The sequence below is a fragment of the Mastigoproctus giganteus genome, chromosome 4, assembly GCF_048544385.1.
Source record: "Mastigoproctus giganteus isolate SK-2022 chromosome 4, ASM4854438v1, whole genome shotgun sequence".
Taxonomy (NCBI): Eukaryota; Metazoa; Arthropoda; class Arachnida; order Uropygi; family Thelyphonidae; genus Mastigoproctus; species Mastigoproctus giganteus.
The window spans coordinates 137,622,951-137,638,868 of record NC_143578.1 but is presented as its reverse complement, the minus strand read 5'-3'; the positions used below and the strand labels follow the sequence as shown (position 1 = coordinate 137,638,868).

At 39.7% G+C, this 15,918-nt stretch overlaps 1 protein-coding gene across 1 annotated transcript in view; it reads left to right on the top strand.

The window, feature by feature from the left end:
- The window catches only part of LOC150087085 (DNA-binding protein SMUBP-2-like), a 460,431-nt gene that overhangs the window by 237,029 nt on the left and 207,484 nt on the right, over nt 1-15,918 (top strand). Inside the window, exons 8-9 of the mRNA XM_090372370.1 lie at nt 178-399; nt 498-595. Coding sequence (XP_090228496.1) covers nt 178-399; nt 498-595 — 320 coding nt within the window. The remainder of the gene's footprint in view (nt 1-177; nt 400-497; nt 596-15,918) is intronic.

The following is a 15,918-nucleotide window of genomic DNA, read 5'->3' as shown; positions in this document are numbered from 1 at the left end:
TGAAATATTTATATATTTTCCTCATTTAATATTTGATGTAATGTAAATCTTAGTGACAAGTTAAAAAAAAAAAAAAGAACAATCATCAAGTAAATATAAAAACATTACTTAACAAATTTTATATGTGGAGGTTTGTTCTTTTAATAAAAAAAAAATGTTTTATTTTAAACATTGTAGTTGAGAGCAAGAAAATCCAAAGACAAAGAAGAGCGACACCAGCTTTGGCAACAGATTAAATTACTTTGTTCAGAACTCCGAGAAAGGGAGAAGACCACAGGGCAGATTTTGAAAAGAGCAGATGTTATTTTATCTACTCTTACTAGTGCCTCAGATGATGGTCCTTTGAAGCACCTTCCAGCTGATCATTTTGATTTAGTAGTTATTGATGAATGCTCTCAGGTTTGTAAGATGGACATGTGAGTTACATTTTATCATTCTGATAAATATTAAAATTTAATCTGTGTTATATGCTGACTTCTTGCATTGTTATTGTTTAGGCTATAGAAGCAGCATGTTGGATTCCTCTGCTCCTAGCACCAAGATGTGTTTTGGGTGGAGATCATCATCAACTTCCACCAACAATTATCTCTGATAAGTAAGTAATATATGAATACTGAGCAAAACATTTTAAGAGTTATATTATTTTAAGGTGTTGTTTATTAGTTCTCATCTTTAGCTTTTATTTCTCATGTTATTTTATTTTTGTAGTTCCTGTAATCTAAACTTGTTTATCTATGCACGTCTCTCCCTCTCCCAGATGGCTCTCTCTCAACTAATTCGTGGCTGCTCCAATTTCAGTAACTCCTATTAACTCACCTTCAACAAATTAAGTTTATGAAAACTATATCTGTATAGAAATAAAGTTGACAGTTATGCTATGACTTTCTGTACCTCCTGAAGGGTGCTCAGAGGTTTGATTACCTAATAAAAGAATCAATATTGTCCCTGAAAGCTATTTGTGCAGCAAGTATTGAAAGTGCTTGGATCATCAATAGAATCCTAAGCACCTTATAAAATAGAATTACAATAGAATCCTCCATGCACCTTATAAAATTGTCCCCACTTGCTGGCAATTTAAGCCTGTTTGTTTATATCCATTAAAGGTGATGTTCCTTCTTGACAGTAAGAGCACTGACATTACTGATTATCAGATTTCAACTTAAATTAATAATGACTATTTGCATAGAATTTCAGCTATAATACCTAGTTCTTACTGGAAAGCTGAGTTCTATAGTATTTATTCACAAAAAAATATCAACAAGAACATGATATATTTTATCTTTAATCATAACCTTAAAATAATAGATTTTTCACCTGTTAAATCAATCTACGATTTCAGTTTTCATTATTCAAAGTGATATATTAGATATTATTAGCCACTGAAAATAACTAATGTATTCTCTAAAGAATTAATAACGTTTTAATGCAAGAATAAGAGATACATTAGATCTATGCCAGTCTTCCAGTTACATGTTGCAATTCACAATTGGTATAAAAGAGAAACTGAATAATGTGTATGCAGCATATATATAATCCCAATCTCTCCTAAGTTACATTCATGATATTATGTAAATATATAAATATCATCAATAAAAGATGAAGTCATAAATTTAGTAAACAGTGCACCTCATCTGGTTTAGCATAAGACTACCTGCAGTGGCACCTCAATAGCCAGGTGGGCAGGAGCAGCAGTGGAATGACCACTGCATATCCCCAAAGAAATATGGCCTTAGTTGCTAATGCTCCGAAAAACCAAACAACAACAACAACCTGCAGCTAATGGGGGAAAAAAAAAAAAAAAATTTTACACTGTTTGTGCAAAATTGGTGGTTAAATCATTTAAAGCCAAAAAAAAAAGTTGCTACACCTTTTCCAGAGTAATCCCTAATAGAGTTGTGATCTTGTCTAGAAATAAAGTGAATATAAAATTTTTAAATGTACTATGTGCCAATTAAATCTTAAACACAGATTGTTATTGTTATTATTTGGTTTTTAGGAGCATTAGCAACTAAGGCCATATTGCTCCGGGGATATGCGGTGGTCATTTCCTGACCTCCGTATTTGGTGGGCATGGGCTCGAACAACGGTCTAATCAAGAAGCGTGTGTTGCGCACTGCTGCTCCTGCCCACCTGGCTATGGAGGCGCCCTTAAACACAGAATATTAGTAGAAATGTTAAAATGTAAAATTAATGTGATCAATATGCTAGTTAAAATTATTATAATTAATATAATTGAGAGTACTTACTTTGGTTGAAATAGTATTAGTGCTAGGAAATTACAGACCTTTCCAGCATCAGTTGAAAAGTAAGAACAGAATCAAAAGCTTTTGATAATGTTCAGCATAAGATTTTTTTTTTTTTAAATGAAAACCCCAAACATGAAAGATAGTTGGTATACCTATGGTACTTAGTAATTATAGTTCAATAGCTAGTACCTATGGTACTTAGTACCGGGCATGGTCTGAAGAGTCACAAGATGAAAGAAGATGCTTGTTGACATTAGATTTCAATTTAGCATTAGCATTAGTACAGCATTTGTTGCAAGAAAGCAAGCTTATGCAGCATCAGCCAAAAAAAAAAAAAAAAAACCACTTCCACTTCACCCCTCTGTTCATTCAAAATACCTGTCCAGCTGAGACTTAAACTTATTTAAGCTATCAACTTCCACGACAAGGGATGGAAGTATGTTCCACCAACCACCTGCTGGCTAAAGGCAAATTTCCGCACGTCTATCCTACATCTGTCTTTCCTCAATTTGAATTTATGCCCTCTCAGGTGTTTATTCTGAGCAAGAGGAAGAATCCCATCAGCATTGAGCATGCACAAACCATTCAAGGCTTTATACACATCTATCAGATCACCTTGCTGGTGCCTAGTCTCCAGACACTAATTTGCAAAATTTAAGCCTTTCTACGTAAGAGCACCCGTTTGTTCCATTCACTAATCTTGTTGCTCTTCTCTGTACTCGTTCCAGCATCTCTACATCCGTCTTGAAATGAGGCCTCCAGACCTGTATACAGTACTCTAGGTGTGGCCTGACCATTGCCTTATACAAGGGAATAATCACTTCCTTATCCCTGCTAGAAAAATTCCTATATATCATTGACAATACACCATGAGCTACTCTTGCAGCCTGTCTGCACTGCTCAAAGAACTTAATATCTGCCTGCACAATTACCCCCAGGTCCTTTTCATTCTCTACCACTGTCAGTGTAGTACCACAGAGTTGATATGTTGCTCTGGGGTTGCTGTTTCCCATATGTAGTACTTTACATTTGTCAATGTTAAACTTCATTTGCCACCTCTCAGCCCACCTGCTCAACCTTTCCAGATCCTGTTGCTGCAGCATAGTGTCAGTAGTGTCCTTGACAACCCTGCCAACCTTCGTATCATCTGCAAACTTGGACATTAAGCTTGATATTCCATCATCAATATCATTTATAAATACAGAAAACAATAATGGACCCAACACTGAGCCCTGAGGGACTCCACTAATAACATTAGTCCACGATGAGCAGTGTCCATTGATTACCACTCTCTGTCTTCTTCTCCCCCTGAACCACCCCTTTATCCATAGCAGCAATTTGCCTCCAATGTCACACTGCTCCAATTTGTGCAGCAGTCTTCCATGTGCAGCAGTATCAAAAGCCTTTCTAAGATCCAAGTATATAATATCAAAGTTATTCCCTGCATCTGGTTCTTTTGTGACTGCATCATAGTATCCAATCAAATTGGTCAGGCAAGACTTCCCCTTAACAAAACCATGCTGTGTCCGAGCTATAACTGAAGTCTTGTCTAGATGACCTTGCAGTGCTTCTTTAACCAGTGCCTCCATTAATTTTCCTGGAACAGAAGTTAAACTCATAGGTCTATAATTACTTGTGTCAGCCTTTGATCCTCCTTTGTGAATTGGGGTCACATTTGCACATCTCCAGTCTTTGGGTACCTCCCCCGAGTCCAAGGAAGCTCTCATAATTATGGCTAAGGGTTTGCTTACTTCCTTTGCTGCCTCCTTTAATATAACTGGATAGATCCCATCCACCTCGGGTGCCTTTCTTGTGTTTATCTTCAATAATTTCTCCTCCACTTTACTCTTAGTTATTTCAATATTCTCTAGCTTACTGCCAGAGTTGAATACACTTCTAGCATCCCACTCGCTGAATTACTCCTCATGTGTGAATGTCGATGCAAAATATTCATTTAGTTTGTTAGCTACCTGAGCAGGATCATCATCAGTTGACCCATCGGTATCAAGTGGACCAATCTGATTCATCCCCTTCCTTCTAGAGTTTACATAAGTAAAGAACTCTTTGCTGTTTTTCTTTGCATCCCTTGCCAAAGATTTCTCGTAATCTGCCTTCGCCTGCCTAACCTCCTTTGTAACTTGGTTGCATATGAACTTGTATCTATCATAGGCTTCTGTGTCATGTGTTAATTTGTAAGTATCCCATGTATTTTTCTTCTCTGCCATATGCCTCATTAGTTCATCTGATATCCATTTTGGCCTAAACCTTGAACAATATTTCTTAGTTGGTATGTAAAGCCTAGTAGCTTCCAAGATAAGTTCTTTGGATGCTTCCCATTTTTGAATTTGTTGTTGGTAACATCATCAGTCGGTCCCACTGTATAGAATTTAAATACTATCTCAGTCCATCGTAGTCACCTTTACGAAAGCAATAACCCTTCCCTTTACCCTTAATGGTAGTTACCGCTTTGAGTAAATCCCACTTCAGCACACTGTGGTCACTGCCACCTAGTGGTTCATTTATCTGCAGATTCTTAATGCATGAAGAATCACTACTGATAATCAAATCAAGAGTATTACTCCCTCTAGTTGCCTCCCCTAACATGCTGATGTAGAAAACAATCATCCAATAAATCCACAAAAGCCTTGCTAGTGTGTGAGTGGCCAGCCCCCAAATTCCAGTCAGTATCTGGGAAATTAAAATCCCCCATTATAAAACTCTCTGATTTACTGGCACACTCTATTTCCATGTACAGTTTCTTATTATACTCATCAGAGTCATTAGGCCTATAGCACACTCCTACTCTCAATTTTGATCTCCCAATGCTTATGTCACACCAAACTGACTCGACACTGCACTGTCCAGTGATGTCGACTGGCTTCACTTCCTTGGATTTTATGTTTCTTAACTAATAGCATAACCCCTCCTCCCTTCCTATCCTGTCTATCCTTTCTGTAGACGTTGTACTCCCCAAATTCCAGTTCTGCATTTCTTATATCTGTGTGACACCACGTCTCTGAAATCCCAACAATATCTGCCTTTGATGTTTTGAGCAATACCTCAAATTCATCAAATTTATTTACTAAGCTCCTAGCATTGGTGTACACACCAGTATACATGCACATGTTTCTATTCTTAGCTATCCTAACACAACCCATGTGTTTACTTGTACCGCAATGACTCCCAGCAGTCGCTGAAATATCCTGCATCTTGTTTTTCAGGCTTTTGCTCATTCCAATAGAAGCAGTGCAAGAATCTCTTTCACCTCTGCCAGTGGCTACTGTTAATCTATTAGTCTTTGTCCCCCCCCCCCCCAAGCTAGCAGTTTTCCGATCCACCTAACACTGCCTCGATAGCATCAACAAATATTCTTGCACCCTTTCTATTTAAGTGTATCCCATCCCTGTAGAATCAGTCTCTCCTGTTAACAAGTACAGTCCAGGCTGAAAAAAATTCTACTCCTTGAGCCTTGCACAATCTTTCCAGGGCCGAATTGATTGACAAGGCTCTCATCATATACTCCCTCCTCTCGTGTCTGGGCAGAATTGCAGACACTTTCAAATTCAACCCTAATTCACGGCTTTTTTTCAGCAATGATCTGTACTTGTTAAGTAATTCTGCCGGTCTCCTACTCTTGATATCATTAGTGCCAACTAATGTAGAGAGAGAGAGAGAGAGAGAGAGAGAGAGAGAGAACAGTACCCGTGGAAGTATCTATAGAAAAGGTATGCAGGAGGAACAATGTCAATGAAACAAAGAGTGGAGACTTTGTAAGAGATGAATCATTAATTAACCTAATTGCCCAATTTCTGATGGAATCTAGAAGCCTGAGAGGTTATGGGAACATTGTTCCAGATGTGTGAACAATAATTCAGTGGAAGGGTGGATTTGAGATTTGTAGAGTAAGAAGTACCTGTTTAAAAGAAAAGTAAAGTAATGTAGAGTAAATAAAGAGAAACCCTGTGTTTTCGATGCAGAGGAAGCAATCTTTGTGATTAGAAATATGCTAAGAGGGATTATAAGTCAGAGTAATCCGTGATAGAGTTGTGACCTTCTCTAGAAATAGTTGTCTTGAAGATAACCATAGAAGTGGAAGAATCCTTTTTTGATAGATATGACAGGACTACGTTAGCATTAGTAGAGGCATATGATGCAAGAAAGCAAGCTTATACAGCATCAGCCAAAAAAAAAAAAAAAAAAACCCTTCCCATTTCACCCATCCATTCACTTCAATTGTTTGTCTAGTTCTGCTTTGAATTTTTTTAAGCTGTCAACTTCCACTCTTACAGATGGAAGTTTGTTCCAGCAATCAATAATTTTCTGAGTTGTGAAAGGGACTGAATGCCACTTCTATAACCTTTGTGTTCAATGATGGCAAAGTCAAGTTCAGAAAGTTGTCGAGAGTATCGAACAAGCCAACCTTAGAAATTAAAAATAGAGGTAACAATGAGTGTGCAAGAACAACAAAGACTATCGAAATTGCATAAAAGACAAATAGAAAATCAAGCATTGGATTTAGCAGTCCATCTAACAACAGTGTACCTGGAGTGAGTATTATGTACTGCAGAACAGTTCTCCAAATTTGGAGGAGATGAGAGTTTAAATGATCGAGCTAAGGTTCTTTACACAGACTACTATTTACATAAGAATGCCCATCAACAGTTTGAAATGATATTTATGAGAAATGATTTCTGTTCTGTATGCTACATTTGTGATCATCTTTGGTTTGAAAAGAACACAAAGAAACCAGCTGCTGAAGATGTACCATTGATCTGCATAGCCTTGCCAAATGTTGACATCGATGGGATTCTTGTGTGTAATAGTTGCAGAGGATCACTAAAGAACAACACTATTCCAGCGCTATGTAAGTTAAACAGCTTTGTCTACCTAAAAATTCCATTGCATTTACCTAAGTTGGATTTAGTGACAAAGAGGCTTATTTCTCCTCACTTACCGTTCATTCAAATAAGGCACCTGAGACATGGATACTGACATTATGCCATTCTGAGCCAAGTGATCTATGTGCCTGTTTCGGTCAACACAATGGTCTATTGCTTGCTAAGGGAGATTGATGATGATCATTGTGTAAACTTGCATATAAGACGCAAGAAAATACGCAAGTCCAGCTATTTGATCAGGTTAGTAAGAAAGCGAGTGGTTAAAGCATGGCTTCAGTATTTGGTTGACATGCCTCTCTATCTTTGATGACTGATCTATAGAGATCAGTCATCAAAGGATGACTGATCTCTATAGATCAGTCATTCTTTGATGACAGTCACATGGAAATTAATTTGTCTAAAGATGATATAAGACAGGACAGCTTGCTCAAATTCACCTATGATAGGAAGGAGCTCTCAGTTCTCTCACTCAACTGCCAAAACCTACGGCCACATCACACCTACCTCACCGACACTGTTTCACAGCAATGCCAAATCTTTCTGTTATCTGAGATTTGGTTAGAAAATAACGAGAGTGTCAGCAACCCAAACTTTGATTGCTTTCGATTGCGAAACCAAAAAAAATATGTTCGGATCTCATCATTTTATCATTATTGTTATCAACTTCGAGTTTATTTGTTTTTTGTTTTGAGGTTATTTAAGGTAAGTAACTTAAGGATTTAGAAGTATGTCACAGCCAGAATGCAGAAGAAGTGTCCACCGCCATGCTACTCTGACTGGTTGTGTTGATGCAGCAGAGAAGAAATGCCTTTTCATGTTTCTGTATGAAAAGGCATATTCAGGATCATTCTGAAAGACCGATCCTGAATACGTTTACATGTATATATTGATACTACATGGGTACTACATTTCTTTAGGACAGCTAGAGGAAAAACTCTGCTACCAATTGCGAAATTTTTGCGGGTACAGCTAGCTGTAGCCATTGGTACGATAGGCCTAACTGATTTGGTCTCAAATTGAAGATATTTCTTCCTAGGTGTGCAGAAACAAAGAAAAATATTAAAAATTCCAAATAGTAAAAAATCCAAATAGTTATCATTTTACAGAATGGGGTAATTTTCTCTACTAGCGCTGCTTACCTTAAAAGAAAGAATAATTTTATTTTACAGAAATAAGAAATCAGAAAGGATTCAATGTGTACTGACTTACCTGCTCATGATCAAACATGGACTACATTTCTTTAGGACAGCTAGAGAAAAACTTTGCTACTAATTGCGAAATTTTCGCAATGGGTACAGCTAGTAATAATAATAATGAGGCACTGTCCTCCATCGAAATGAATACATTCATTATGGAAACATGTTACAAAATAACCAAGCTAGAGACAGATATGACAGGCTGAGATTACCTACCAAGTGGTTAGAACGATTTCTGGAATCCAGAATAGAAGACGAGTGGAAGCAGGCCCTAACAGAATCCGAAGGAATGGACCCAACAAAGACCCATGTGATATCAAAGCAGAGACCCAATGGAATCCCATGGAGAGTGACAGACCTCCTCAGTTGGCAAATAATACCACATTATCTCAACAACAATGGTATAACATTGGAGGCCATCCAAACAGGCATATACTGTGCTGCCATAGCAGCCACTAGGATTAATGGAAGAGAAACGAGAGATCAGCAGCAGAAGAAACAAAAAAACAAGAAATTGCTAGCTTGGGAAAGAAGACTTCGGCATAAGATAGAAGAATTAAGAGTCAAGATAGACATAGTACCAACAGGGTAATATGAGTAAGGAATTGATTGGGAAAGTTAAGAGCATCCTCAAGAGAGACAGCATCCACAGCAAACACGAAACCAAAAATCCAAGAACAGGAGAATAGACACACTGAAGCAGAACCTCCTCGCGCTAAGAAAAAGAATACGCCAAGACATATGGAGCAGTGAAGTAAGATATAACTGACCCTCTCCCCCCACCCCCCCAGATAGAACTAGAACAGAAGATGTACAAGAGATGAGAGAATGGGAGATTTGGGAGGAAGAAGTACAACAGTCATTTAGGAAGTCCCACAACTGGTGAACCCCAGGAATAGATAACATCCACAACTACTGGTACGAGAAGCTGACTTGCACACACACAAGCACCTTGCAGAGCAGTTCACCTGAATGATGTCACCCAAAGACAATCCCAGAGTTTCTTACTCAAAGAATCACATATCTGAAAGCCAAGATAAAAGAAACCTGGTGAAATACAGGCTGATCACCTGTTGCCCAACTATGTACAAGATCCTGACCAGCTGCATAACCAAGAAGATATTAGATAGATCACTTGGAGAGCCAGAACATCATGGCTGAACAGCAGAATGGATGCAAGTGAATGAGCAAAGGATGCAAGGAGCAATTAATCATTGATGCCACAGTTATAGAGCAAGCCTACAAGAAGCACCACAACCTGTACAATGCATACATCGATTACCACAAGGCCTTCGACTCTGTGCCTCATAGCTTGCTAATAGGGCGCCTCCGTAGCCAGGTGGGAAGGAGAAGCAGTGCGTAGCACACGCTTCTTAATTAGACCGGGGTTCGAGCCCGTCACCACCAAATACGGAGGATGCGAAAAGGTCATTCAGGGAATGACCACCGCATATCCCGGAGCAATATGGCCTTAGTTGCCAATGCTCCTAAAAACCAAATAACAATAACAGCTTGCTAATAGAGATGCTGAAGATCTACAAAGTCAGTCTGATGTGACAAACTGCCTAGAAGCAGCCATGGTGAAATGGAGTACCACCATCAAGGTCGAGAACGTCGCAGCCAGACCAATCCCCATCAGGAGAGGAATCTTTCATTGAGATGCCAAGGCCCACTATGGTTCTGTCTGGCACTTAACCCTCTATCGACCACAAGTATGGATGTAACTTCAGGAAGGAAGGACAAACCTGTACATCTTCTCCCACCTGATGTACATGGATGACGTCAAGCTCTACATGGCAACCGAGAAGTAACTCCAGTAACTACTCTAGATAACCGAAGAATTCAGCAAAGATATCAGGATGGAATTTGCTCTAGACAAATGCAAGACCCACAGATTGCATCAGGGGAAATTAGTTGGCCAAAACTACCAGCTGCAGAGTAGTAAAGAGAGCCATGAGAGGGGGAGAGACCTACAAATATCTGAGGATGATGCAAGCTCAGCACTTAGGGCAAGGAGATCAAGGCATGTCAGGCTGAAATTTACTATCAGAGACTCAAGGGCTTGCTCAAAGTAAAACTGAACGGACGAAACACAGTTAATGCCATAAACACCTATGCAGTCCCAGTGCTAACATACTCCTTCAGGATCATAGATGTGACTAACACTGAGCTCGAAGATATCATGAGAAATACAAGGATAGTGATGACCAAGAGCCACCAACACCACCTAAAGACAACTTTGGAGAGACTGACAGTAGCTACTTGGTAGCAATACCCATCACAAGGTGGAACCCTCAGTCAGGGAGAAATAATATAAGAGCAGCAACAATAATAATAAGTGGCACGATTAGTCCCATAGTTGATGCCGGACCACGTATATCATGCACCCAGGTTCGAATCCCACTGCTGGGAGGAAAAAATCACGGCAGAGTTAAGAAATCATGAAAGTCGCTTCATTGGACCTACCTCCCCCAAGATTGAAGTGATGGCTGAGATAGTGGCACCATCTGGTGTAACTTTCATAACTACCACACACCACTGGATGCTAAAGCTAAAACAGTCCCACCACAATAGCTGGACGAAGATGAGAAGTAGAATTATTGAAAACATACTGCATCTACTGTGGCGCAGGATAAAGTTACTTGCATTCAGGTTTTAGGCAGAGGGGTCAGCCCAAAACATTGGAGACTGTCTCCCATGGATGACAGTGGAGTGAGTGGCTCTGTCTCCTCTATGGCTACCACAACTGAATGGCTAGCCCATCCAGCTCAACCTACTTGAAGTGCTTCCTGTGCAGCTGTGCTAGTGACCACCCAAGAGGGAAGAAGACAACACATGGAAGTGGAGCATCGAAATGAATACGTTCATCGTGCAAGCATACTAAGAAGTAACGAAACTAGAGACAGACATGACATTGTACAGGACAAAACTACATATCAAGTGGTTGGAACGATTCCCAGCTGTTCTGGTTACCAAATAACAAATAGCAGACCAGTGATGGACCATCATGTGATGGTCCATCACTTGTCGATCAATTCGGCCCTGGAAAGATTGTGCAAGGCTCAAGGGGTAGAATTTTTTTCAGCCTGGACTGTACTTGTTAACAGGAGAGATTGCTTCTACAGGGATGGTATACACTTAAATAGAAAGGGTGCAAGAATATTTGCTGATGCTATCGAGGCAGTGTTAGGTGGGTCGGAAAACTGCTAGCTTGGGGGGAGACAAAGACCAATAGATTGACAGTAGCCACTGGCAGAGGTGAAAGAGATTCTTGCACTGCTTCTATTAGAATGAGCAGAAGCCTGAAAAACAAGATGCATGGTATTTCAGAGACTGCTGGGAGCCATTGCGGTACAAGTAAACACATGGGTTGTGTTAGGGTAGCTAAGAATAGAAACAGGTGCAGGTATACTTGCGTGTACACCAATGCTAGGAGTTTAGTAAATAAATTTGATGAATTTGAGGTATTGTTCAAAACATCAAAGGCAGATATTGTTGGGATATCAGAGACGTGGTGTCACACAGATATAAGGGATGCAGAACTGCAATTTGGGGAATACAACGTCTACAGAAAGGATAGACAGGATAGGAAAGGGGGAGGGGTTATGCTATTAGTTAATAAACACATAAAAACCAAGGAAGTGAAGCCAGTCGACATCGCTGGACAGTGCAGTGTTGAGTCAGTTTGGTGTGACATAAGCATTGGGAGATCAAAATTGAGAGTAGGAGTGTGCTATAGGCCTAATGACTCTGATGAGTATAATAAGGAACTGTACAGGGAAATAGAGTGGGCCAGTAAATCAGAGAGTCTTATAATGGGAGATTTTAATTTCCCAGATATTGACTGGAATTTGGGGGCAGGTCACTCACACACTAGCAGGGCTTTTGTGGATTTATTGGATGATTGTTTTCTACATCAGCATGTTTGGGAGGCAACTAGAGGGAGTAATACTCTTGATTTGATTATCAGCAGTGATTCTTCATGCATTAAGAATCTGCAGATAAATGAACCACTAGGTGGCAGTGATCACAGTGTGCTGAAGTGGGATTTACTCAAAGAGGTAACTACCATTAGGGGTAAAGGGAAGGGTTATTGCTTCCGTAAAGGCGACTACGATGGACTGAGACAGTATTTAAATTCTATACAGTGGGACCAACTGATGATGTTACCAACAGCAAATTCAAAATGGGAAGCATTCAAAGAACATATCTTGGAAGCTGCTAGGCTTTACATACCAACTAAGAAATATTGTTCAAGGTTTAGGCCAAAATGGATGTCAGATGAACTAATGAGGCATATATTGTAGATTTAAATGTTTTTCACCAACCTTGTGTAGAAATAAAACACAACGAAAACGAAAACTGAGATCTTGATAACTATGTGTATTTATAATAAATTATAATTGCCTGTATTTACAATAAATATATTTAACTTTACAACTCAAATATGTGAAATATACATTAAAATTTACTGGGTTAACAACAATAAAATACATTAAAATATACTAAATTAAAAGCGGTAAAACCATAGCTTTCGAAGGCTCCTGCCTTCTTCTTCAGCGGTATTTTCTTTGCTCTGCTGTGCGTCTTTAAATACCAGCAGGTTCACGGTACTCATGTGTTTCATTCCCACGTGTTCCGTTGTCTTGTGTTATGGAACAGGAAGTGGCTCGAGAGGGGGTCATACGGAACCGTTCATCCCTTCTGAGGATAGTGGCCTCAAAGAGGGGATGGATCCGCGTTCCTCTATCTCTATTAATGTTCACTGTGGAACAGATCCGCAAACTCTCGAGCCACTTGCGGTCCCAGAACTTATGCGCCCGATCGGTGATGATAGCATCGTCCGGGGAGATCTGGTGCTGCTTCTCCCAAAAATGCTTGGCCACGGCAGACTTACCATATTCCGCATTTCTTATTGCCTTAGTGTGCTCCCCCAGACGATCTTTGAGACGGCGTTTTGTTTCCCCTACATAACACTCCCCACAATCCGGGCATCTAATATTATATACGACCCCACTTGCATTCTCTTTTTGAATGGGGTCCTTTACTTGTGACACGATTGTGTGCAGCCTCTGCCCCGGAAGCTGCACACAACGCGTCTGATAATTTCTTAGTATTCTAGTTATATGATCGGTTAAACCCGGATAGTAGGGAATGTATGCAGTGGATACTGGCGTAAAAGATTCGCCTCTCCTCTGATTTCCTTTAACATATCTTTCTTTAATCCTCTGGGGGTAGCCACATTTTGTAAGATCCGTCGTGACGCGTTCATACTCTACCTTCCTATCCTCGGAGGTACTACAGTGTGATTTTGCCCTGTCAACTAATGTTCTAACCACACTGTTCCTATGATGGTTGGTCTGAGCTGAATTGTAGTGCGAATATTGACCTTTACACATCGATTTCCTATAGACCTTAGTCTTTAGCTGTTGGTCTTCTCTACAGACCAACACATCTAGGAACGGCAAGATTCCTCCTTCTTCTGCCTCCGAGGTAAATTGTATGAATGGGGAGAAGCCATTTAAAATATTCAGCACCTGATCTTCACTCCCCTTTCGAATAATTGAAAACGTATCATCTACGTATCTTTTCCAGGGGCGCATAGGGAGAACACTAGCATTAAATATTCTAGCCTCGAGCTCCTCCATAGCTAAATTAGCTATAATTGCGCTAATGGGGGAGCCCATGGCTGTACCGTTAACCTGCTTATACATAGTATTATCAAACACCATAGTGGTGCTTGAGAGGCATAATTCTATACCTTTCTCAATATCCTCTAAATTTAATTGTGTTCTAGTATTTAGGGTGGTATCTCTCCGTAAGGCCATGTGTGCACAACGCACTCCATGGTCAATCGGAATACATGTAAATAGAGATTTCACGTTGAAATATATCATAATTTCATTCTCTTCTATGCGTTGGCTTCTAATAAAATGCACAAAGTCTTTGCTGTCCTTAATACTAAATTCAGAAAGTCCTACTAATGGAGATAATAGTTTGGCTAAGAAACCAGATAGAGCATATGTCGGACTGCCTATAAATGAGACTATGGGTCTAAGTGGTACACCCATTTTATGAATTTTGGGCAAGCCATAAAATCTTGGTATTTGGCTCCCTGTAGCATGCAGTACCCAATATTGTTCTTTGGAAATTTTGCTAGACTTAAGCCAACTCTGTATCATTCTATTCACTTGTCGTTCCAAGCTAAGCAGTGGACTTTTCTGAATAACCTTATAGGTTGTTTGATCGTTCAATAAATCCAACGCTTTATTTCGATATGCTTCCTTATCAAGAACCACTGTTGCCCTACCTTTGTCTGCGGGTAAGACCACAATGCTATCATCTTGTTTGAGGCTTTTTAGTGCTAATTTTTGCTTCACATTGAGATAAGAAATGCGGAATATGGTAAGTCCGCCGTGGCCGAGCATTTTTGGGAGAAGCAGCACCAGATCTCCCCGGACGATGCTATCATCACCGATCGGGCGCATAAGTTCTGGGACCGCAAGTGGCTCGAGAGTTTGCGGATCTGTTCCACAGTGAACATTAATAGAGATAGAGGAACGCGGATCCATCCCCTCTTTGAGGCCACTATCCTCAGAAGGGATGAACGGTTCCGTATGACCCCCTCTCGAGCCACTTCCTGTTCCATAACACAAGAGAACGGAACACGTGGGAATGAAACACATGATGAGTACCGTGAACCTGCTGGTATTTAAAGACGCACAGCAGAGCAAAGAAAATACCGCTGAAGAAGAAGGCAGGAGCCTTCGAAAGCTATGGTTTTACCGCTTTTAATTTAGTATATTTTAATGTATTTTATTGTTGTTAACCCAGTAAATTTTAATGTATATTTCACATATTTGAGTTGTAAAGTTAAATATATTTATTGTAAATACAGGCAATTATAATTTATTATAAATACACATAGTTATCAAGATCTCAGTTTTCGTTTTCGTTGTGTTTTATTTCTACACAAGGTTGGTGAAAAACATTTAAATCTACAATATGAATATACCCAACCTCAGAGGCCTGTTTGAAGAAAAAAAAAAAAAAAAAAGAGGAGTAATGAGGCATATGGCAGAGAAGAAAATGCATGGGATACTTACAAATTAACACATGACACAGAAGCCTATGATAGATACAAGTTGATATGCAACCAAGTTACAAAGGAGGTTAGGCAGGCAAAGGCAGATTACGAGAAATCCTTGGCAAGGGATGCAAAGAAAAACAGCAAAGAGTTCTTTACTTATGTAAACTCTAGAAGGAAGGGGATGAATCAGATTGGTCCACTTGATATTGATGGGTCAACTGTTGATGATCCTGCTCAGGTAGCTAACAAACTAAATGAATATTTTGCATCGACATTCACACATGAGGAGTTATTCAGCAAGGGGAATGCCAGAGGTGTATTCAACTCTAGCAGTAAGCTACAGAATCTTGAAATAACTGGGAGTAAAGTGGAGGAGAAACTGTTGAAGATAAACACAAGAAAGGCACCCGGGGTGGATGGGATCTATCCAGTTATATTAAAGGAGGCAGCAAAGGAAGTAAGCAAACCCTTAGCCATAATTATGAGAG